We start from the raw sequence: 22726 nt of genomic DNA on the forward strand, positions 1-22726 counted from the left end.
CCACACACCCTTTAAGTCCATTGCATCTGTTGAGCTTAGAAGGATTTTTGTATGTCATTAGGTACATCGTACCACAGTGTTAGCCGCCCTGAGCCCGTTTGCGGGATGGGCGGGATATAAATATAATTAATAATAAATAAATAAATAAATTTAATCTTAATTTCTCAGTACTTGTGTCTTAACCAGTCATAAAAGGCCCTCCATGGTCCCATAAATTCTTCTTCCATTTCACCTTTTAATATATCTGTCCATTTTTCTATTTTGGCACAATCCATAATCTTCATTATTAACTCATAAAGCGTTGGGGTTTTCAATGTCCTCCATGTCGTTGCAAATAATATTCTGGCTTCTGTTATAACATGTATAATAAAGTGTCTGTGGTTCTTATCTAAGTCATCTGGTAAACAGTTTAACAGGAATATCTCTGGTTTAAAAGGTATTGCAATATTCAACACTAACTGTAAGAGAGTATGTACTCCAATATTTATGAAACTTTTTACATGTCCACCACATATGATAGTATGATCACCATTTTGCTCGCTTGTGTGTTCTTGTTGTTTCGGGGGATTTCCCCCTGTTCCGTGCATGTTTTGTTCCTCTCTAGTGGTCAATTCAATATTACATATGTTTATGTACGGCATTAAAACCTGCAGTTTAAATCTGCTTGGAGATATGCCAGACATAAAGCAATGTAATATAGAGTCAACCACTAGAGGGAGAGAAATACGTGTGGAATGCAACAGAAACTCACAAGTGAGGAAACTGAGAATGCAGAAAAGCCCTTGGTAAGGAAAAAACAACACATGTAGTATGGATTTTTGTCTTCCCTCCCTACTGGAACTTAGAAATCCTTCCTAAGATATCATTATCAGGGGGAAAAGAGTGACCCTCCTCTACTTACTATTCCCCCTTTCCAAACTGCCCCACCAGCAGGTATCGTAATAGAACTTAAAGTTTAGAGAGGTTCCCTTACAATTTACCAAGTCACAGAACTGATAATTTGTGGACGTGCCCTAAGATGACATGACTTTAGTTGTTCTCTGGACAAGGCTTAGAAATTGCTGTGCAAGATGTGTTATTTGCTGTTTAGATGAAAGGTGTTTTAAGCCAAGATCTCGGAATTACAGCTGGTCTCCAAATTATAGAGATCGGTTCCTCTGGAGAAAATGGCTGCTTTGGAAGGTGGACTCTGTGGCCCTAGACCTCCCAAGGTCCCTCCCCAAACCCCGCCCTCCACAGGCTTCACCCCCCAAACCTCCAGGAATTTCCCAGCCCGGAGCTGGCCACCCTAGTTCACTCTCTCCTCCTCTCACGCCAAACCAAACTTTGTTTGATTTGACATCTGAAAGCAGCCCAAACTTGGCTTCTTCCTACCTAGTGTTCAGAAGAACAAGACTATGCTTTATCTTGCATTTCCTTCCTTTGTTCTGTCCACCAGCACTGGAAAATAGGTGTAAAAGTTCTGAGAAGAAGGCAGAGAGTCTCTTGAAGGAGAAGAAGAGGCTGGAATCCGAACTGGAAACAGTGTCTAAGAAAACCCATGACGCTTCTGGACAGCTGGTCCTGATCAGCCAGGAGCTACTCAAAAAGGAAAGGTCAGTTTTTTCCAACCTCTGTCTCCTCCTCCCTGCCCATCTCAGGGATAAAATATGGCATATTTAGTGCTGGCAAAAGGAGCGATCTGCACATCAGGAACTCAGATCCTCAGTTGTTGTATACATTAGATCCCATGTCAAAAATGAAGTCAAATGAGGAGGAAGTTCTATGTTTTATTTCAATTAACAGAAAAACAATTGGACCAAATAGTCCATCCAAAAATGACTACTTTATTTTCAGCATATTTAGGAAATAGGCTTCAATTAATAGGAAAACAATTAGACCCAATAGCTAAACAAAAATTGACAACTTTCTTCTTTTTCTTCATCTTCTTGGCCATATTCTGAACATATTCAGGAAATACATAATATTTTATACATGGACTGACATCATCAAGAAAACAATATTCAAACAGCATAATTGGTTACAAAAGACAGTAGTAATTTGAGTAATCCTCTGATTGGCCAGATATAAAGAAACATTTATTTATGCCAAACTAAGTGTTTACTTAACCTAACCTAAATGATAATGGGCAAGGATTCTTCATATCCCAAACAAAAGTATTCATGACTGATATGAGACTAAAATCTTATCTGACCCAGACATTGAAAGATTTGCCCCAAGAACTACAGAATCATGAACTTTGTACCTATTATGTTGCTAACAAGATCAGAACTACAAAAGGAAAGCCTTCTATATAACAGGCCTTTCTAACATCCTAATAAAATATTACTTAAAGAATAAATCTATAAAAACCAGAGAAATATGAATATGAACAATCAAGAAGAAGAAACCTATATATAAAAATCATTATATTCCCATTCATACTACACAGTTGCACATGGGAAATAATGGGCTTTTCTGTATTCTCATTTTCTTCTCTTGTGGGGTCCTGTTTCTTCAGGATCTTTCTTCTGTTCCATGTGTGCTTTGCTCCCTCTGCTGGTCAACCTGGTATTACACCAGTGTATGTCCAGCATAAAAACCTGCCGTTTAAATCTGCAGGGATACATGCCGGACACAAACCAGAGTAATATTGAACCGACCACTAGAGGGAGCAAAACAGGGGGGGAAAGCCCTGAAGAAACGAAATCTTACAAGCGAGGAAAATGAAAATGCCGAAAAGCCCAATGTGAGCCTCCCAACCTAAGTAATAGCAAAATGATGGGGGGAAGAAATGCCTTGAATGCATGTCATGCTTGAAAGTGCCCAGCCTGCTGGTTAAGAACTGCCTCGTAAGCCCAGCTCTCGATGCCCCTTTCTTTAGAGGTGAGGCAAATGGTGACTAGAGACAGGGCTTTTTCTGTGGTGGCACCTCACTGTTAGAACACCTTTCTCTTGAGGCTCATGTGGCACCTGTCCTACTCTCCTTTAGGCACCTACCTGAAGCTTCCCCCCCCGGTTCCTAATTAAGGGGTGGTTCTTTTAACTGTGCGTTGTTGGGTTTTTTTTGCAAAAATAATTTTTTATTACAGATTCATATTACATTCTCATGTCTTGCATCTCACCATGCACCACACGTTCATATTAACGCCTCATTAATATACAAAATAATCTTACAAAGCAGAAAAATATGATCAGATACAATCCAGAATTCAGTCACCCTCAACTGAAAACAAAGCCTACTATCAAAACTGGTGCTTATGAAGAAACTTTACTTAGAAGAAACCGTACGTACTAGAACCCCTACTTAGATATACCTTAGGACAGTGATGGCGAACCTTTTAGAGACCGAGTGCCCAAACTGTGACCCAAAACCCACTTATTTGTCGCGAAGTGCCAACACAGCAATTTAACCTGAATACTGAGGTTTTACTTTAGAAAAAACAACTCATACATTAACTTAAGATGATCCAAACAAAGTAAGGAACGCAATCCCAAATGCTTTCATTTACTTAAAATTATTTGGCAGAGAATTCGACACTTTAATGATGGTCTGGGCCTGGCTGGGGCGATGGCACGCGTGCCCACAGAGAGAGTTCTGAGTGCCGCCTCTGGCACCCGTTTCATAGGTTCGCCACCACTGCCTTAGGACAGCTTCTTTAGTCTGCTGTTTGGATTTATATCTCTTCCAGTGATTTTAACTGTGTTTTTATGGTCTGCCTCTAGCCTGTGAATGAATTTTGTGAAACTCTTCTTAAGCTGCTCAGTGTTTTATGCTGTTTTGTAGCTGGGTTCTAATAGTTTATTAAGTGTTCACTTCACTTTTATGGTGTGTTATGTTTTACTTTGTCTGCTGCCTCAGTCAGGGTCTCTGATGTGGTGGCATGGAAATTTTCTAAATAACTAGATCCGAGGTGTCGAACTCATTTGTTACAAGGGCCGGATCTGGTATAAATGTCATTTTGCTGGGCTAAAATGTAAGGGCAGGTACCGGAGACATAAACTTTATAAAGGAGATGGACAAACCCAATTAACAGTATTATTATTTTTTTTACTCAAAATACAACCATGCTTAAAACATTAACACTCTTAATAGTATTTCCTTAAAGTGTCTCCCTGATGCCCGCCCTCCCACTTCCACCACCCATTCCTCATAGAATCATAGAGTTGGAAAAGACCTCCAGGGTCATCTAGTCCGACCACCTGCACAATGCAGGAAATTCACAAATATCTCCCCCCCACACACCCCCGTGACCACTGCTCCATGCCCAGAAGATTACAAGATCATTAGATCATTAGCACTGGGAGAGTATACAGGGACATAGTGCACTGCCTCTGTCATCTGGCAATTAAAGTAATGATCAGTTGCTCGCGGGCCGGATAAGAGCCATGGATGGGCCGGTTCTGGCCCGTGGGCCATATCTTTGACACCCCTGAGCTAGATACACAAAGTTGGTGAGGATGAGCGATCTAGGAACTCTTGAAAACTAGGATTGGCTATTTGCTTTTGGGGTGGAGATGCTTTACTAACAAAGTGAGTGAGCACCAGAAACCCATTGGTGGAATCCACTAGAGTAGATCATGCTGAGTTGGATGGGCGAACGGTCTGACTCGAGATAACAGTAGCACCTTAAAGAGTAACAAAATTTGTGGCAGGGTATGAGCTTTTGTGAGTCACAGCTCACTTCTTCAGGTACTTCAGAAGTGACTCATGAAAGGTCATCCCCTGCCACAAATTGTCTTAGTCTTTAAAGTGCTACTGGACTCTCGCCCTTTTCTACTGCTACAGACAGACCAACACGGTTACCGATCTTGACTTGAGATAAATCAGCTTCATATCTTTGGCTTTCAAACATCTTTACGATGCTTTCTTTGCCCTTCATCCAGAAGCCTCAATGAACTGCGTGCTTTGCTCTTGGAAGCCAACAGACATTCACCGGGGCCCGAGCGGGACTTGAGCCGTGAAGTACATAAAGCCGAATGGAGGCTGAAGGAGCAGAAGCTCAAAGATGACATCAAAGGCCTGAGGGAGAAGCTGATTATTCTGGTAAGTTCCGGACCGGTAAGGGATACAGACACTGTTCCCTCTAAGCTGAGTTAGTGTGAGCTAGCTCATGGTTTTTTAGCCTCCAGCTCACACATTTTTGTCTTAGCTCAGGAAAGAGGGCTCCAGAGCAAACTAATCGATGCAGTAGCCAAATCGCTCGCTCACAACTTTAGTGCCGGTAGCTCACAAAGTAGAATTCTTGCTCACAAGGCTCCGCAGCTTAGAGGGAACATTGGATACAGAGTGTCTTGGCATGCATAAAGGTTAAGGTTCCCTCGCTTGAAAGCCAGTCGAGTCCGACTCTAGGGTTGCGGTGCTCATCTCCGTTTCAAAGCCGAAGAGCCAGCACTGTCCGAAGACGTTTCCGTGGTCATGTGGCCGGCATGACTAAATGCCAAGGCGCACGGAACGCTGTTACCTTCCCACCGAAGTGGTACCTATTTATCTACTTGCAATTTCTTGCTTTCGAACTGCTAGGTTGGCAGGAGCTGGAACTAGAGATGGGAGCTCACTCCGTCATGCGGCACACTCGGGTCTCGAACTGCTGAACTACCAACCTTCCACAGCCTGCAGTTCAGCGTCTTAACCACTTGAGCCACTGCAGCTCCTTTGCATGCATTGTTGTTGTTGTTCAGTCGCACAGTCGAGTCCGACTCTTCGCGACCCCATGGATCATCTCCCGCCAGGCCCTCCTGTCTTCCGCCGTCCTCTGAAGTTGGCTCAATTTCATGCATGCATACCACGGTGCTAAACGTTAGAGATTGGGATTGAACAGCCACTGTAAAGTCAACACAGCTGATACCTTTTTTGCTGGTCCAGAATGTGGCGGCGCAAGTCCTGACAGGAACGTCATGGATGGCACATATCCATCCAGTGCTGTGCCAGCTACACTGGCTCCCAGTGGAATACTGAGTCAAGTTCGAGGTTTTGGTATTGACCTATAAGGCCTTGAGCGGTCAGGGACCGACATATCTACGGGACCGTCTCCTCCGTTATTTCCACAGGAGAGCTTTGCACTCCTTCGACAGCAATCTACTGGTGATCCCTGACCCCAAAGATGTCTGGCTGTCCTTGACCGAAAAGGCCCTGACCCCAACCTGGTGGAACTCTCTGCCAAATTCCACCAGGGCCCTGCGGGATCTGAGGCAATTCCGCCGGGCCTGCAAGGCAGAGATGTTCTGCCAGGCACTGCCTGCTTTACCAATAACTTGGGTTGCCAGGTCCTACCTTGTTGCCAGCAGGGGGATTTATGGGGCATTTCTGGAGGGGGTGTGATGTCATCGCACCAGCGACATTGCGTGATGACACTCTGGTCTGGGGGCAAAACTCTATAGTTTGAGGGCAAATTTACCATAGAGTTTTGCCCTCAAACCAGAGCATCTCCGTGACCTCGCTGACATGATGATGTCACTTCCGGGTGACGTCATAGTGTCGGGGATGTCATGTGGGGATGTGGCTGTTTGATGGCAGGGTTTCCCCCGCTGGCCAGTTGGCCGGCGGCAGGCAGAAGCCCCAAAAACTGGGGCAACCCCTGCTGGGGCCTGGGGACTGGTAACCCTGCCCATAACTGCCTGGTAGCTCTATCAATAGCAGGGGAAAGTCACTCCAGGGTGGAGATACAGAAATGCTACCAGACTGCTGCTGCTTCAGGTGGGAAAAGGGTTAAACCCTAGCGTATCCATAACAGGGAGCAGAAGTGGGCAACAGCTAGGCTGTCAGGATCTTTAGGCCCTGGAGAAACCAGAGCCTCTCCCCCAATAGATTACTACAAGAAGCAGGGACCCGCGATACTCGTGGGGGGGGGGAGAAGGAGCTCCGCGTGGAGGAGGAGGAGGAAGCAGCCGCAGGTGAGCCTTCTCCCCCGCCCCCCTGCGCACTGAAAGCGAGGCCTGGGCCCACGAATTCTTCTCCCCCCAACCCCCCCGGCACCGACGGCGAGGCCCGGGCCCCCCAATCCTTCTCCCCCCCCCAGCACCGATGGCAAGGCCCGCGTGGCTCCCAGCCACCAGGCCCGTCAATCCTTCTCCCCCACCCCCTGCACTGGTGGCGAGCTGTGCGAGCCTGCCGAGCCTTCTCCCGCTCCCCCCGGGCACCGGCAGCGAGGCCTGAGCGGCTCTTAGCCACCGGGCCCGCCAAGCCTCCCCCCAACAGCCAGGGCGTTCTCTCCGCATGCGCAGGGAATGCTTTTACTTTTGGGTTGATTTAAGTATCCCCCGTATATTTTATTCAACTTTTTAGATTTTTCTGCACACCTGGGGGCTGCTCCAAGTGTGCAGGAAATACTCTCTGCCCCCCAAGTGCCCCTGATGTGTGGCTTTAGATATCCGCACAGAGGGGGCAACTTGGCTGTTAGATATATAGATGCCCGTGTCGTGTAATGGATACAGTGTTGGACTAGGATCCTGGGAGACCCGGGTTCAAATTCGCCCTCCCGCCATGGATAGTGGCTAGGTGACCTCGGACCGGTCCCAGACTCTCAGCCTGACCTGCCTCATTGGTGGCTGCTGTGTTAAAATGGAGGAGAAGAGGATGTGCTCTGAGGCCCCCAGCCAGCGAGAAAAGCAGGATATGAAGAAGTAAAAGCATGCCTACCTACGGCAGGGGCATGACCACTTACTGGGTCCAAGGCAGAGGCAAGATCCAGACCATAGACCTCCCAGTTCTGAGACTCTTTCTGTGAACAGATGGGTCCTTAAGATCACAAAACCCAACAAAGTCTAATTTCATAGAAAAATGGTACCCAGTGCTGGATTATCTGTCTCAAAAACAATTTATCTCATCTGATTGGTCTCAATACCACAAATGGATATAAGATTAACGGAATGACTAGTTCCACAAAATCTCATACTTACTTCTTTCTTATCCACTAGCTCTAATATTTCACATCAAATCTTCTAAATGGTCAAATGGTATGTAGTAATTGTTATTGTACGTTGATAAAAGAAGTTTCCTTTTCTTTCTTCTCTTCCTTACCGCTCTAATAGTTCAGATTGCTTCCTAATGTTTCTATTAAGCTTACGCCAAGTCTGTTTATCTCTATACTGAAAACATCGATTCGGAAGTATGATGAGTAATGTATTGTAATTCTTTTTAACATGTTATAACGTTGTACATACTCAGGAACTATTTACAGGATGTGAATGTAATTGGAAGATTAATTGTTCACTGTTTGAAATGTTAGAACTGTTAAAAATTGTAAATAAAATTAAAAAAAGATCTCCTCCCTTTGCCACAGGATAAAGAGAAATCGGTAACAGATCAGAGGCGGTACTCTCTGATAGACCCCTCATCCGAGTCAGAGGTTCTCCGGTTGCAACATCGGCTGGTCAGCACTGAGGACGTCCTGCGAAACGCCTTGGAGCAGGGCCAGCAGATGGAGAAGCTGATGGAGGCGATGAGGACCTCTCCTGAAAAAACACAGGTAGGTCGCAAGGAGCCTCCCTCTCTGTAGCTGCTTCAGCAGCGGAAGAGCATCTGCTTTACACGCAAAAGGTCGTGGGTTCAATCCCTGTCATCTCCAGTGATAGGGTGTGAAAGACCCCGGGGACCAGTCAATAGTAGACAGTACTGACCTTGACAGGCTAATGGCCTGATTTCTATTCATGAAAAGAGGGGGCCGCACCAAGGCAAAACGAAGATTAAAAAGTCAAATAATGCAAAGGAATCTTTAGTGATTGTATATCCCCTGACTCAGCTCATGTGGACATACGGGAGCAGAACTAAAAGGATCTGAAAGGATTCCCCCTGACGAAGCTGCACGCGAACCACGTATGGGCTATGCAATCATTACAGATTCTTTCTTTTGCACTATTTGTCTTTTTATCTTTGTTCTGATTCAGTTTAAGGAAGCCAGGAATGGGCCGTTGCGCCAATGGTAGAGCATCTGATTTGCATGAAGAAGGTTTGTGGTCTGGTGCCCGGCATCTCCAGTTTAAAAGGATATCATCTAGGTCAGGGGTTCGCAGGGGTCATTTCCTGCAGGAGTGCACAGGAGCGGAGCTCTGGCAGTAAAGAGCCCAGGGGGCGGGCACATGCAACAAGCCCTACCCCCTGCTCCCAGCAGCCCTCAGTCAGAGCAAGAAGCAGCCAGGTAAATTGCGGAGCCCCCCCCCAAGCCTCCAGGTCCAAAACAGTCCAGTGGCACCTTTAAGACCAAGTTTTATTCCGGTACAAGCTCTCCCACCTCTGCGAGGACAGATCTGCACGTATTGTAATTAACATATGTAGATCAAATGTAGTTTTATATTTAAATATTTTATATATATTATTGGTACCCTTTTGTATTGTTTGTAATTGGGCTGGTGATATACCGAATAAACTGAACTGATGTATCCCACGATGTCAAGGGGTGTGGCATATGCAAATAAATTATGCTAATGAGTTATGCTAATGAACTCCTGCACCTCTTTTTCTGTGAAATGACCCCTGGGGTCCGCAACATGTTGCCAAAGGGCACCGTGGTGCCAACGTCTTTTCTGGAGCCTTCCAAGTGGGCTTGTGCCCACCAGGGCTTCTGATTGGCCAGCGGACACAGCCTGAGCAGATTTTTTTTTTTAATAGCTGCTTCAGCAGCAGCTGCCACTACAGCACAGGGATCTTCGCTGTATGATGGAAAGTGAGCTTTGCGTATACAAGGAAATGCCTTTAAAATAATATTTCTTTCAAGAGGGCTTCCTGTTAAACAGAGCTTCTGCCCGAAACACTGAAGTGTTGTGACCAGAGTTGTGCATGGCCTCACCCCCTGACGTCGTGTGGTTGGCTCCGCCTCCTGCAGCAGCCATGTTGTAGTTATGCCGCCACCCAGTGTCAGAATCCCAGAGGTGTCTGCAGGCTCAGAAACGTTGGGGACCCCTGGTCTAGGGGGGTTGCCACCAGTGTTCCCTCTAAGCTGTGGAGTCTTGTGAGCAAAAATTCTACTTTGTGTGCTACTCGCATTAAAGTTGTGAGCGAGCGATTTGGCTGCTGCATACATTAGTCTGCTCTGGAGCCCTCCTTCCTGAGCCTAGACAAAAATGTGTGAGCTGGAGGCTAACAAAACTGTGAGCCAGCTCACACTAACTCAGCTTAGAGGGAACACTGGACTTGCCACTCTTGTGCAGGGGTTGTGTTTTGCCTTAAGAGGGAGACACCGGATGGTACTGGAGAGAGGACAGTAGATGACGAAGAGGAAGCCAGATGTGAGGAAGTTAGTGAGCTGAAGAGCACAGACCACGGAGGCTGAGAGTTCATCCCTAAGCAGCCTGGCAGGCACTGGAAAGACCCTGGCATGCTCTTGAGATGTTTCCTCCCTGTCCCTTAGCAGTGCGGAAAATGTGGTGTGTGTATCAGGTTCGAACTTCATGGGCCACTGGGAATCTGCACAGAGGTCCCCAGATGTGTTTTGGGTTGCCAGAAAGCAGGCCTCAGAGCGGATCTGAATCAAGACCGCAGTGCTAGAAAAGGATGTGCGCGCGTGTGTGTTAACTCTTCCATCCTTTGCCCTTCCTCTAACCAGCAATGCCCTCTAACTGCTTTGGTTAGGAGCGCGGACTCTAAACTGGGAGAACCGGGTTTGATTCCCCACTCCTCCACATGCAGCTGCTGGTGTGACCTTGGGCCAGTCACAGTTCTGTCAGAGCTGTTCTCTCACGAGCAGTTCTCTCAGAGCTCTCTCAGCCCCACCTACCTCACAGGGTGTCTGTCGTGGGGAGATTGTAAGCTGCTCTGAGACTCCGAGTGAAGGGCGGGATGGAAATCCAATCTTCTCCTTCTCTTCCTCCTCCTCCCCACCAGGGCGGGGGGGGGAATTACATACATCTGTATTGTGTCTGTTTCCCACCCCCAGGCCTTTAAGCAGTGGTGGTTGGAGAGGCACATGTCTGATTTGAGCAAGCAGTTAGGGTTGCCACCTGCCAGGCGGGGCCTGGAGATCTCCCATCATTCCAGCTGATCTCCAGATGACAGAGATTGGAAAAAATGGCTGCTCTGTGGCTCTGTACCCTTCTGAAGTCCCTCCCCTTCCCAAATCAGTCATGCACCGTTCCTTTTGGGAGATGATTTCAGTCATGCCTCGAATTCAAATGGCAGCGCTTTAAAATATATATACATGAGATGCTGCATCTTTCTTAATGCTCGTGCCTCGGTGGTCTGATGTTTTAATGGTGCTGTGCTCTGCTTCTCATGAGTCATCGGGTGGTTGTGTAATGTGGGTGCATAGCTCAACCAAGACCAACCAAGGCCGCGGTCACACGGACCTCTTACCGCGCTAGTTTTCCCGCAGTTCTTCTATCCGCGACATTTTATATCGCTTGGAGGTGGTCAGACGGTCCCTCTGTCTTCCGCTTCACTCACGCGAAGTACTGATCACACAGCGCGCCGTCCCCGTGGTGGCGCGGGTTTAAAAAAAACCGCACAAACCTGCGCATGCGCTTGGGTATACATACAAACTAAGAAGACTAAAATAAAAGCTAGCGCCTGTTTGCACATGCACATAACTTAAACCGGAAACACAAAAAAGGGAGGGAGGGTAGCGCAGTCATGCCGGATTGCTGTCTAGATGCCAAAACCGCGGATACAAAGCGCGAGAGATCGGAAAACACCTGTTCCAACGAGTGTCAGAAAACGCGGATAAAAAGAGCGGAAACCGCAGGACTCAGCCCGCTTCGGTGCGGGAGGCGGGTTTGCCAATATGAACAGGAAATTTTAATGTGCAAGGGATCAGCAGCGAAGCCCGCACTAAATGTCCGTGTGACCTGACCCCAAGTGATTTTCCTCCTCTTTGTTTTAGACGATTGGAAATTCTGGCTCCGCGAATGGGATCCATCAACAGGATAAATCTCACAAGCAGGAGGTTGGTGATGGTGCATCTGGCATGCATGTCTGTCTCGTTTGCCCTGGCTAGATTTACTCCTGATGCCAAGGCTGGCGTGGTGTCTTTTTTGGACTAGGATCAGGGTTCGAATCCCTATCTGACATAGAAGCTCGCTGGGTGACCTTAAGCTGGTGATTCTCTTGCTACCTCGTGGAAATGGGGGCTCCCCACCCAAGCAGGCTCCAACACTCCCCCAGGCCACCTCTCCAGTGGGGATTGCAAAGGGGTTCCCACGTTAGTCTGTTGTGGCATAATTACGACAAAATTCCAGGGGAACCTTGAAGACTAACAACATTTCCGCAGTGTGAGCTTTGGTGGGTCACCATTCACTTCCTGTGCCCCCTTCTCTTGGGCTCTTTTGAAGGTTCAGGATGGACAGAAAGTAGTGCTACTTTGCACAGAGAGTAATTAAAACATGGAATTCGCTGCCAGTGAATGTAGCGACAGCCACAGGAATAAACAGCTTTAAAAGGGGATGAAATAGATTCACGGATAAGTCTATCAGTGGCTTCTACCCATGGTGACTGAGGGGAACCCCCATGTTCAGAGGCACTAATCCTCTGAATCCCAGAGCCAGGAGGCAACATCAGGGGAAGGCCTCGGTCTCTACGCCCTATTGTTGGTTCCCCAGAGGAACTGACTGGCCACTGTGTGAGACAGGATGCTGGACTAGATGGACCACTGGTCTGATCCAGCAGGACTCTTCCGGTGTTGTTACACTCTTAACTGTGAGCAGTTGCACCCACCTGAAAACAGGTGTAGCATCAATACTGTGTGGCAGTTCCCTTCTGCTTGTCAAAAAATAAAATAAACGCTGCGATGATCAGCAGGTGGATCAGGATGAGATTGATGGAGTTTTTCTCCAAATTGAGCAGGGAACCAAGGTGCACATGTGTTGCTCTAGTCTTTTTATCCCCCTACCCGTTCCCACATTCTGCATCCAGACCCAGCTCCAAACCTCCAAACCATCTCTCATTGGTGGTAGCTAAGTCAGTATGTGAAGGCACTCTGGCACCTTCTTCTAAGGAACTTCATATTCCGCTTTCTGTGTGTCATTAGGGGAAGGGCTGTAGCCCAGTGGTGCAGCATTTGCTCTGCCTGCAGAAGATCCCAAATTCAATCCATGATATCTCCAGATTAAAAGGTTGAGTCTTGCCTGAGACCCAGGCCAACTGCTGCCAGTTAGAGCAGGCCCAGGGGTCATTTCCTGCAGGAGCACACAGGAGCAGAGCTCCGGCAGTAAAGAGCCCAGGGGGCGGACACATGCAACCAGCCCTGCCCCCTGCTCCCAGCAGCCCTCAGTCAAAGCAGGAAGCAGCCAGATAAATTGTCGAGCCCCCCCGGCCCCCGGGTCCAAAACAGTCCAATGGCACCTTTAAGACCAAGTTTTATTCAGGTACAAGCTCTCCCTCCTCTGCGAGGACAGATCTGCACGTTTCCCCCCCCCAATAGCTAGGAATCCAAAACAGTCCAGTGGAGCCTGAGCGGTGGGTGTTGCCTTCTGACACACATCCGGTGATGTCAGGGGGTGTGGCATATGCAAATAAATTATGCTAACGAGTTATGCTAATGAGCTCCTGCACCTCTTTTTCTACGAAATGACCCCTGAGCTGCAGGCCTCATTAATCTTGATAGATCAAAGGTCTGACTCAATGGAAAGAAGCTTTGTGTATATTCTCCTCAGTTCCCAAGAGAGCTCTCGCAGCCCCACCTACCTCACAGGGTGCCTGTTGTGGGGAGGGGAAGGAAAAGGAGATTTGTCAGCCGCTCTGAGACGCCTTCAGGTAGTGAAGGACGGGGTATAAATCCAATCTCTTCTTCTTCTCTCCTTTTTCTGTAGGAGAAGCACTGATGAAAGAGAAGAGGTGGAGAGGACTGTGCCACGCTAGGATCTGCTCCTGGAAACGGGCCGGACAAGAGATGCCCTTCCCATTCCCAGCTTTAGCGCCACCCGAAGGCCATTTGCCAGTGTTTCCACTCTAAGAGCACAACTGCGTTTCGAGCAAACATTCGTGGATGTCAACAGGGCCGTCTCTCCCCCCCCCCCCCCGCGGTTCAGATTTTGAAAGGTGGGTCTCATTGCAGAAGAAGCGCTACAGCAGTTGTGTCTCCATTTCAATTTCTCCTCCAGTATTGCCTTGAGCTTTCAGCAGCATTCAGCGACAATGGTGGTAGTGTTGGGTCAACGTCGCCTGTTCACACGGACGCCTCGCAACATCAGCCAGTGGGGAGGCGCCTGATCCCGGTGGCCTGTTGGAAATATCGGTGGCTTCTCAGCTGATCCCTGAGACGCTTGAGTATCTAAGGACTGGCATGTGGCGTTTAACTCCTCCCTCAGCATCCGCCTTCTGGAAGCTCTCCCTTTCCTCTCTATGCTTGTTGGTGCCACAGAGACCTTTGGTGCGGAACGGATGACTGCATAAGCCCCCGCTGCATTCCTAGATGCCCTGTGGACATTTTCCAGAGGAAAAAAGAGTCTCAAGACTTCTGAATGTGTGGATTCTTTTTAGTTCTAATCATATAATGTGTGACTACAGATTTTCAGGTGGACCTTTCTCTAACTTATTTTAACTTAACTTAGTAACTGTTGAGTCTTTGGTTATTTTTGGAGTTTACAGAATGGCAGTGGATTCTCTCTTGTTGACGCCGGTAAAGAGACTCCCCTTGGTCTCATCTGAAATCTCTCGAACTCATCCATACCAAGGTCTAAAGCTAAAGCAGAGATGTATGTTGTCTTGTTATGATGGAGTTGTATGCCTAGCAAAGTTCTGAAGGTGTTTGGGATCTTCTTTCTTTGTGATTTTTCAGTGAATTCACCAAGTCTGAAGTGCCCTCATATTTTCTAATGCCGAGATTGATCTCCAAATAAGAAAGAACATTTGATTTTCTAGCATACCATTGGTGGGTTTGAGTGTGTGTTTTTCTTCCCATTACAGGTACACAGATTGAAGAGAGGCATGGTTTGGGTGTGCGTGTGTCCAAAAATGCTTGTGTTTCCTGAAATGGAGGTTAACCTCCAAAGGCTTTTCCACATTGGGTTTTTGACACAGCTTGACTTTTTAGCCGCATTGGGTTTTCACCTCCCTTACAGACAGTATTGTTTGGTGGTGGTTGCTCTCTCCCCCCGCCCCAAGTTTTCCTAAAAAAACTCAAATTAATAATAAGAGAGCAGTTACCAGCAAAAGATATTGTCTGTGAGGGTGAAGAAAAGCCAGTGCGGTTAAGCCAAGCAGCGACAAAAGCCTGGTGTGGGAAAACCTAGGTACTGGGAATGGTTAATCAATGAAGCGGCGCTGAGTGGAGAGTGAAGTCTTTGAGAAGAGACCTCTGAGGTAAAGTCTCTCTGTTTAGTAATCATGGCTGGGACCAAGCTTGAATTAGTTCTTGGTGGATATTTGCGCCCCCCCTGTTGGTACTACAGGCTCCTGGCAGCTTAAGTTTGATGTTTTTCATACCCTAAGTGAAATCTGGCAGAGGAACAGCGTACTGAGATAACGGTTAACGATACTGCTATTGAGGTTTGAGACTAAAATATCTCTTATGGGGATGGTCAATTCCACGATGGCTCGTCCGTCTAATTTAAGGACCAGTCATATAAGTGAACGCGTCATGGCCGTGTTTTTTCGCATCGAGAACCTGCGATATCGGCAAGTAATCATTACGAGACTTTCCCACCATAGTGAAATAGATAGGGCTATCCACAAATATAGGATTAGATTTATAAGGCAGACTTAAACGCCCAAACGTAAAATCAAATTTATTAGGACGAATATATATAATAAAATAAAGTGCATTAATCAATAGCAGGCTAAAATTAATTAAAAATTAATTTAAAATAAGCAATTAAAATAGTGCTGCTATAAAACACACCCTCACAACATCACGCAGACCCTACCCAACGCCATTTCCATCCGAGACCTCTGGACTAAAATTCATAAATGCATGAATAATGTCAACAGAGTATAATAACACTCTCCTTGCGGTTAATTTAGCCATCTGTCTCTGCCATGATTTAGAAAGTCCCATTGGTTTCAGTAATTCAAAATTCTCTTCAATCCATTTTCCTCTAGCTCCTATCGGAAAGCCAACGGACTTAACACCAGTAACGTCCATTCTTTCCTTAATCGAACTCTCCAGTTCTTTATAATAGTCCACTTTCTCCTGGGCAGCTTCCTGCAATCCAGAACGATGATATTTGAACCTTACTGTCGCGTCCGCCACAATAGCCATACCACCTTTCACAAATATTAAATCTGGTTTCCTTAGAGCACCTTGCCGATTCCTAAAATGGGGTTCATGGTAAACCTTCCAGCTCTTGATCTTTGCTTCTCCAACCAAGATATCACAAATCTTATTACGTCTCAAAACATGGAGTCCCTGAACTACCGGACATTGTCCCAATATGTGTGACACTGAGTCATACTTCGCCTGACATTGTCTACACGATCTCGGAGCATCAGACCTACCTCTACCTAAGAACTTTCCAGTAGGAATTACATTCGCACGCAACTGTAACACAGTAATAAAATGCCGTTCTGCAAAAACCAAATTTTTCTCTAATCCAGGCATTACTGATCATATCATTCTGAAATAACAAAGCACTGCTACCTTGACAAATTAAGGAACACCATCTCTCCATTTCAGGATCTCTGTAATCCACTGGTACAGGGCAACCCACTTTCCGAGTCACACCTTCTCTCAATTTCTTCTCACCTCTATCAACATAATCGCTAAGGATAGGAACTTCTTCTTCTATACCACCTAACTCGAGCCATCATTTCCTAAATCTAGCCCAAACATTACCATAAATACACATCTTCCTAATTACCCAATCTGCTGACTGCGACACTAAATAACCTTTCCAGTTGAATTAAAGGAACCAATTTTTCAAGTTGACACAAACCAAGTCCACCATCTCGAGCCCTAACATATACCAAACTATTAGTCGTTCACACAGGTAAATGCAACCATTCCTTAATCCTAGCACGAATCATATCATCAACAAGTTTAAGCTTACTAACAGTCACATCTGTATGATCAGCAATATAAATCACTCTAGGTATAAGATATGACTTAACTAACTCCACACGCTGTGTTGGTTTCAAAGGAGCCTTGCTGATATTATCTAAGTACATTTTGACCTTCTCCATTGAAGCAATCTTTCCAATTCCTTTCCAAGGATCCAAACGAATACCTAGATATCCAATTACATCACCAGGCGTGACCATTGGAAGATCTTCACCCGCAATAGTCTGGCTCTTACAAGCGTTCGCCGCATACGATCCCTGCCACGGATTTAACATCATACCAGCACACTTCTTAACTTGCAATTTCAAACCGGTCAAATCACAGAATGCCCTGATAACATCTAGTCTATTGCTCATCGCCTCCCATCCCAAAATCATTTGCGAAGGCTAAAACAGACAAACCGACACCATCCAACGTATATCCATCCTCCATCCTAGCAAGTTCATTAATCAGGGGATCCATAGCAATATTATATAACAATGGAGACAACGGATCGCCCCGTTTGCCTCCATTTCTCAACCTAATCAGAGGGATAACGCCTTCCTTCACCTCAAAGCGAGTACCAGCTCCAGATAACAAACTCTCTATCAATTGTATCAAATGCCTTTCTGACCTCTGTCCCGCAATACAGACTTAATATGCTCATGTGACACTGAATCAAAAGCCTTAACAATATCCACAAACACAACCCCCATTTTTGCCATGTCCAAAGATAGGGGAGGAAAGCAGGAAGGTAGATGGCTGTAGGATCAGAGGAGTGGAAGCTTATCCTGCAGTTTGAGTCAAGGCCAGTCTAATGATGCAGGTGACAGGAAAGAAGGGTTCCTAGCCATTTAACCAAAAGTTCCTGTCCAAGGTTAGTGCATTGCTACCCATTCCGATGGGCTTAACCTTTCTACCCCTACACAGTGTTGTCAGTTGAAAGCGACCATCCTTGCCTCGGTTCTTCTATTGTATTCAGAGGGCTTTTCTGCATACTCATTTCCCTTGCTTGTGTGTTCGTGTTGCTTTGGGGGGGGGTCTGCATGTGTCTTGCTCCCTCTAGTGGTTGATTTGATACTACATCGCTTTATGCCCAGCAACAAAAACTACCATTTCAATCTGCAGGGGGGATATGTCAGACATAAAACAACATCATATTGAGTCGACTACCAGAGGGAACAAAACGCAGGTGAAACAGAAACACGCAAGCAAGGGGAAATGAGAATGCAGGAAAGCCCTGAGCTAGGAACAGTCAGCATGAGGGTCAGTTTTGCCTGGCAAAGTCATGTGAGGTTGGAATCCTTTCTCCCACCTGGCATTGCAGGGCTAACTCCATTTTTATGCCTGCTTTTGGTATTGTGTGGAAGTGTGCCTATATCCCTGATCCAGCTTCACTCCCTGTCATACAATTACATTGAGTTCTAATTGGCTTGCGGATTTGCTGGCATCTTTCTAGAATACACTCCCTGTCTTGCCTCGCATTCTGGATCTGCGACATTTTGATGCTCCTGATGAGAAAGATTGATGTGAAAAAGAGAAGGGAGCTTTCCTCAGCTGATGTAAGATCTGGGGCTCTCATTCTCTATAGAATACAGTTTGAAGCATATCTGCAGTATGGGGGGGTGGGGAGAGAAGCCAGCTATGTGTCCTTTTGTATATCCTGGCCACCCACCAAATTCCTCCCATGCCTTTGCACAGCCTGACGTATAAGCTAGGGAAAGATCTGTGCCATTATATATATATATGATGCCTTGTTCCTAGTACAGTAACCAAGATTGGACCTTTTCAATCTCCCCTCCCTTCCAAGGTTTTGATCAGCAAGAAACAAAACTGACTGTTGGGATATAGCAGTATCAGCTGACGAATGGACAGAAAACGCTACAAATGGATTCTGGTTCTCTCTGATTCTCCCACTGTTACACTCATCATTTACCTAAACCTTGTGTATTTGGGAAGAAAAAGTGTGGAGGGACTACATCTCCCGGGCAGTGTTCCCAATCACTTCCCATTCCCCCCACAACACCCCTGATATTCCTGGTAAGACACAACTACTGTTCCCGTTGATTGATCCTTGCAAGTGCTCTTTCCGGAGCTGGTTAGGAACTGAACCGCCATGAAGACAAACCCTTAACAAGTGGGCTAAACAAAGTGTCCTGCCCTAGAATCATAATTCGAAAGTTTTTCATACACAGATGGCAGTCCATCTACCCATCTCGGGTGAACCATACCCTCTTCACCAGCAGGAACAGGTGATACCCTAAATAAAGTTGGTAGATGTGGGGGAGAAGGGCTGTGATTTCCCTCCCACACACATTGTGCTGTTTGGGGCTGAGAGAAAGAGCACTTGGTGTTGTTGGGATCCAGATCTCTCCATGCGGCCAAATATTTGGGTGACCGAATTGCTGGGGTGAAGAGAAGTTTACGAAAAACTTTTGACTGCAGGGTGCGATCTCCCTGAAGATCAAGATCAAGCTGGCAATACAAAAGGCCAGAAATTAGACCACAAGTTTTGTTATTAATATTATTCTTTACGATAGATGAGCAACACCAATTACCCAGTATGGTCTTCACCTCCTCCTCCTTTGGGTTCCGGGTAGATATGCATGTCTATTTCACGTGAAAACAAAAGCAAGATACCAATACAACCGTCTTACCAGAAAAGCCAATTATTCCATTGTTAATGGCGGCTTTCCAGCAGTTCAACACTTAATCTTGTATGGATCTATTAATCCACTAAACAAACAAACCCAGTTTATAGGGTAAGCTGGTAATAGATGTAAAAAAATAAATAAATGGATAACCTTTTACCCATGTGGTATGTATTCCAATTTTTTGTAGTTTTAGTCAGTTTTTTGGCTATCACATTTTGTTAGATAAAGAAAATTGGTTTGACAGCTAATGTCTATTTTGTTATGGGCTTAAATTTTTGTTTGTTTGTTTGTTTCCTCTGTACAAAAGCTTTACAGACGGGAGTCTATTAAGTGTAACTACTTCTCCGGAATATGTATTCATGTATCACAGGCCCTAAGACTGGCTAGCTGAAGTGTGGTGAGCTCATACTAAACCAATAAAAACTTGTGGTGGAAGAGAAGTGACGTGTTCGGTCTCGTAAGAGGTATACAGTGAATACAAAATGGGGGGAAAGGTTGCGACTGCATTGGAGGATGAGATAAAAAATTTCAAATGCACTTAGGGTGTGTATGTTTTTTAAAAGCACATTCTGGAAGGCAGGTTGGAATTGATGTGCGTTGAAGTATATTCAAATACGGTCAGACGGGATTAAAATTCCCACAACAAAGTTGATGATGGACAGTAGATTCCGGACCAAAAGGAGCACTCCTTCATTCAAACCGCAATTAACTTGTGAGACTAATTGCCATACAATACAAAGAGGGGTACTAAGTTAAGTTGGCTTTAAGAGGGGATTAGACAGATTCGTTGGACGACTGACCCATCAATGACTGCTGCTTGCGCTAATAAATGGAATAGTGGTGAAGTGGTTAACAGTGGCGGACTCTAATCTGGAGAACCGGGTTTGATACTCCACTCTCCCTCACCCGCACTCACACCTTGGTAAACAGCAGACAGGGGGACCTGTCAGGTTTGGCCCGGGAGGAAAAGGATTACCTCATCCCTGCACTGTAGCTGAAAGTACCTCTCTCCACACACGGGTGCATCTTTTTGTTTTTAATGTGAAGGACTAATTTAAGGAAATCCTGACACCACGAGGTGGGGAGAATATATAAGCTTCTTTGGGCCCCCATTGGGGAGTAAAGTAGGATATAAACAGCCAAATTATAAAGTCTGTAAGCGATCCTTGGGACTCTGACCCTAAGCATTCTTTGGAGATGTTTAGGTTTGACATAGCTTCCATCTACCACCAGGTGTCACTGTGGTCCTTAATCATAAACTTTATATTCTCCGGATCAATGCAACCATCAGCGTGAGTCTATTCCCTGCTTGCAGTTTCTGTCCCCTCCTCCCATTGTTCGGGTCAGTTTTATGACCTGCTCTTCACCCAGTCTCTTGCTACTTTGACCCCTCTTCTGACCAAAAATGTACAACCCCCTCAGATACTTAAACCCTATATTTCCTCCCAAATTTACTACCCAGTTTCCTCACAGCTGCACCACTGGCGGATTCTTCTCCCTCTCAGCAGTTGGAATGTTTGTGAACATTCTGTGAGATGGGAGACCAGACCAAACAAGATACTGATAGCCCTTTTCTATTAGGGAGGATTTTGAATGTCTCAGTCTTGCTGGGTTTGGGGGTGGTATTTTTTGGTATTGGGTGTGTGTGTTTGTGTTTGTGTGCGTGTGTCTGCACCTGGAAGTCATGTTGACCAATGGTGACTGACCCCTACTGGGGGTCTGGAGGATATTCGGAGAGGTGGCCGAATAAAGCCTTGGTATTCCAAGGAAATCTCCCATCCAAGTACTAACCACAGTTGACCCTGCTTAGTTTCTGAGATCTGACGAGATCGGGCCTGCCTGGACTATCCAGGTCAGGCCTCAGCCTTGCTGTTTTGACCTGAAAATTTCTCTTTGGTTTCCTTTTTATTTGCCTTTCTTCTTTGTACTAATCAGATTCATGGTTTCTCAAACTGGATCCTGTGTCCTTTATCTTAACAGTGTGTCTGTTTCTATCCATTCTCCTTTACTCAGCTTCATCTAACCTAATGGTTTTTTATTGTTATGATAATCACATTGGTTTCCAGGTGGGCAGCCCAGTTGGTCTGAAGCAGTAGAGTCCAGTGGCGGCTTCCCTCACTTCCAGCCCAAAGACCTAAATGTCCTAAATCCAGCTTAATTTAAGGATTGGCCTCTTCCATATAAACTTACCTATTCAGTAAGATGCTGGCCTGGATGAATCACAAGCGGGAATTAAGATTGCTGGGGAAAAGATCAACAACCTCAGATATGCAGACGATACCACTCTAATGGCAGAAAGTGAAGAGGACCTTAAGAGCCTCTTGCTCAGGGTAAAAGAGGAGAGCGCAAAAGTGGGCTTGAAGCTCAACATCAAAAAAACTAAGATCATGGCATCCGGCCCCATCACTCCTTGGCAAATAGAAGGGGAAGTCGTGGAAGTAGTGACAGACTTCATGTTCCTGGGATCCCAGATCACCGCAGACTGTGACAGCAGCCATGAAATTAAAAGACGCCTGCTCCTTGGGAGGAAAGCGATGGTGAACCTAAACAGCATGATAAAAAGCAGAGACATCACCCTGCCAACAAAAGTCCGCATGGTCAAAGCAATGGTATTCCCAGTAGTCATGTATGGCTGCAAGAGTTGGACTATAAGGAAGGCTGAGCGCCGAAGAATAGATTCTTTTGAACTATGGTGCTGGAGAAGACTCTTGAGAGTCCCTTGGACTGCAAGAAGATCAAATCAGTCAATCCTAAAAGTAATCAACCCTGACTGTTCCCTGGAAGGCCAGATAATGAAACTGAAGCTCAAATACTTTGGCCACCAAATGAGAAGGCAGCACTCACTGGAGAAGACCCTGATGCTGGGAAAGATTGAAGGTCAAAGAAGACGGGGACGGCAAAGGATGAGATGGTCAGACAGTGTCATAGATGCAACAAACATGAAATTGAGCAAACTTCAGAGGACGGCGGAAGACAGGAGGGCCTGGCGGGAGCTAGTCCATGGGGTCGCAAAGAGTCGGACTCGACTGTGCGACTGAACAACAACAAAAATATGATGTTACTATAAGCTTTCTTCTACTGAGTTGGAACATGGGCCCATCTAGCTCGGTATTGTCTACTCTGACTGACAGAGAAAGGCCTTTTACCGTATCCGCTACCTCAAGTTAGGCATGTGAAGAACTTTTACCG

The 22726-nt window shown here is 46.0% G+C and overlaps 1 protein-coding gene across 1 annotated transcript in view; it reads left to right on the forward strand.

The window, feature by feature from the left end:
- CLIP2 (CAP-Gly domain containing linker protein 2) overlaps positions 1 to 14420 on the forward strand; it is a 98505-nt gene extending 84085 nt beyond the window's left edge. Inside the window, exons 12-16 of the mRNA XM_015428371.1 lie at positions 1439 to 1595; positions 4867 to 5026; positions 8262 to 8447; positions 11793 to 11855; positions 13717 to 14420. Coding sequence (XP_015283857.1) covers positions 1439 to 1595; positions 4867 to 5026; positions 8262 to 8447; positions 11793 to 11855; positions 13717 to 13728 — 578 coding nt within the window. The 3' untranslated portion in view covers positions 13729 to 14420. The remainder of the gene's footprint in view (positions 1 to 1438; positions 1596 to 4866; positions 5027 to 8261; positions 8448 to 11792; positions 11856 to 13716) is intronic.
- The last annotated feature ends 8306 nt before the right edge of the window (positions 14421 to 22726 follow it).

Source organism: Gekko japonicus, unplaced genomic scaffold, assembly GCF_001447785.1.
Source record: "Gekko japonicus isolate JY-2015 unplaced genomic scaffold, Gekko_japonicus_V1.1 scaffold677, whole genome shotgun sequence".
Lineage (NCBI taxonomy): Eukaryota > Metazoa > Chordata > Lepidosauria > Squamata > Gekkonidae > Gekko > Gekko japonicus.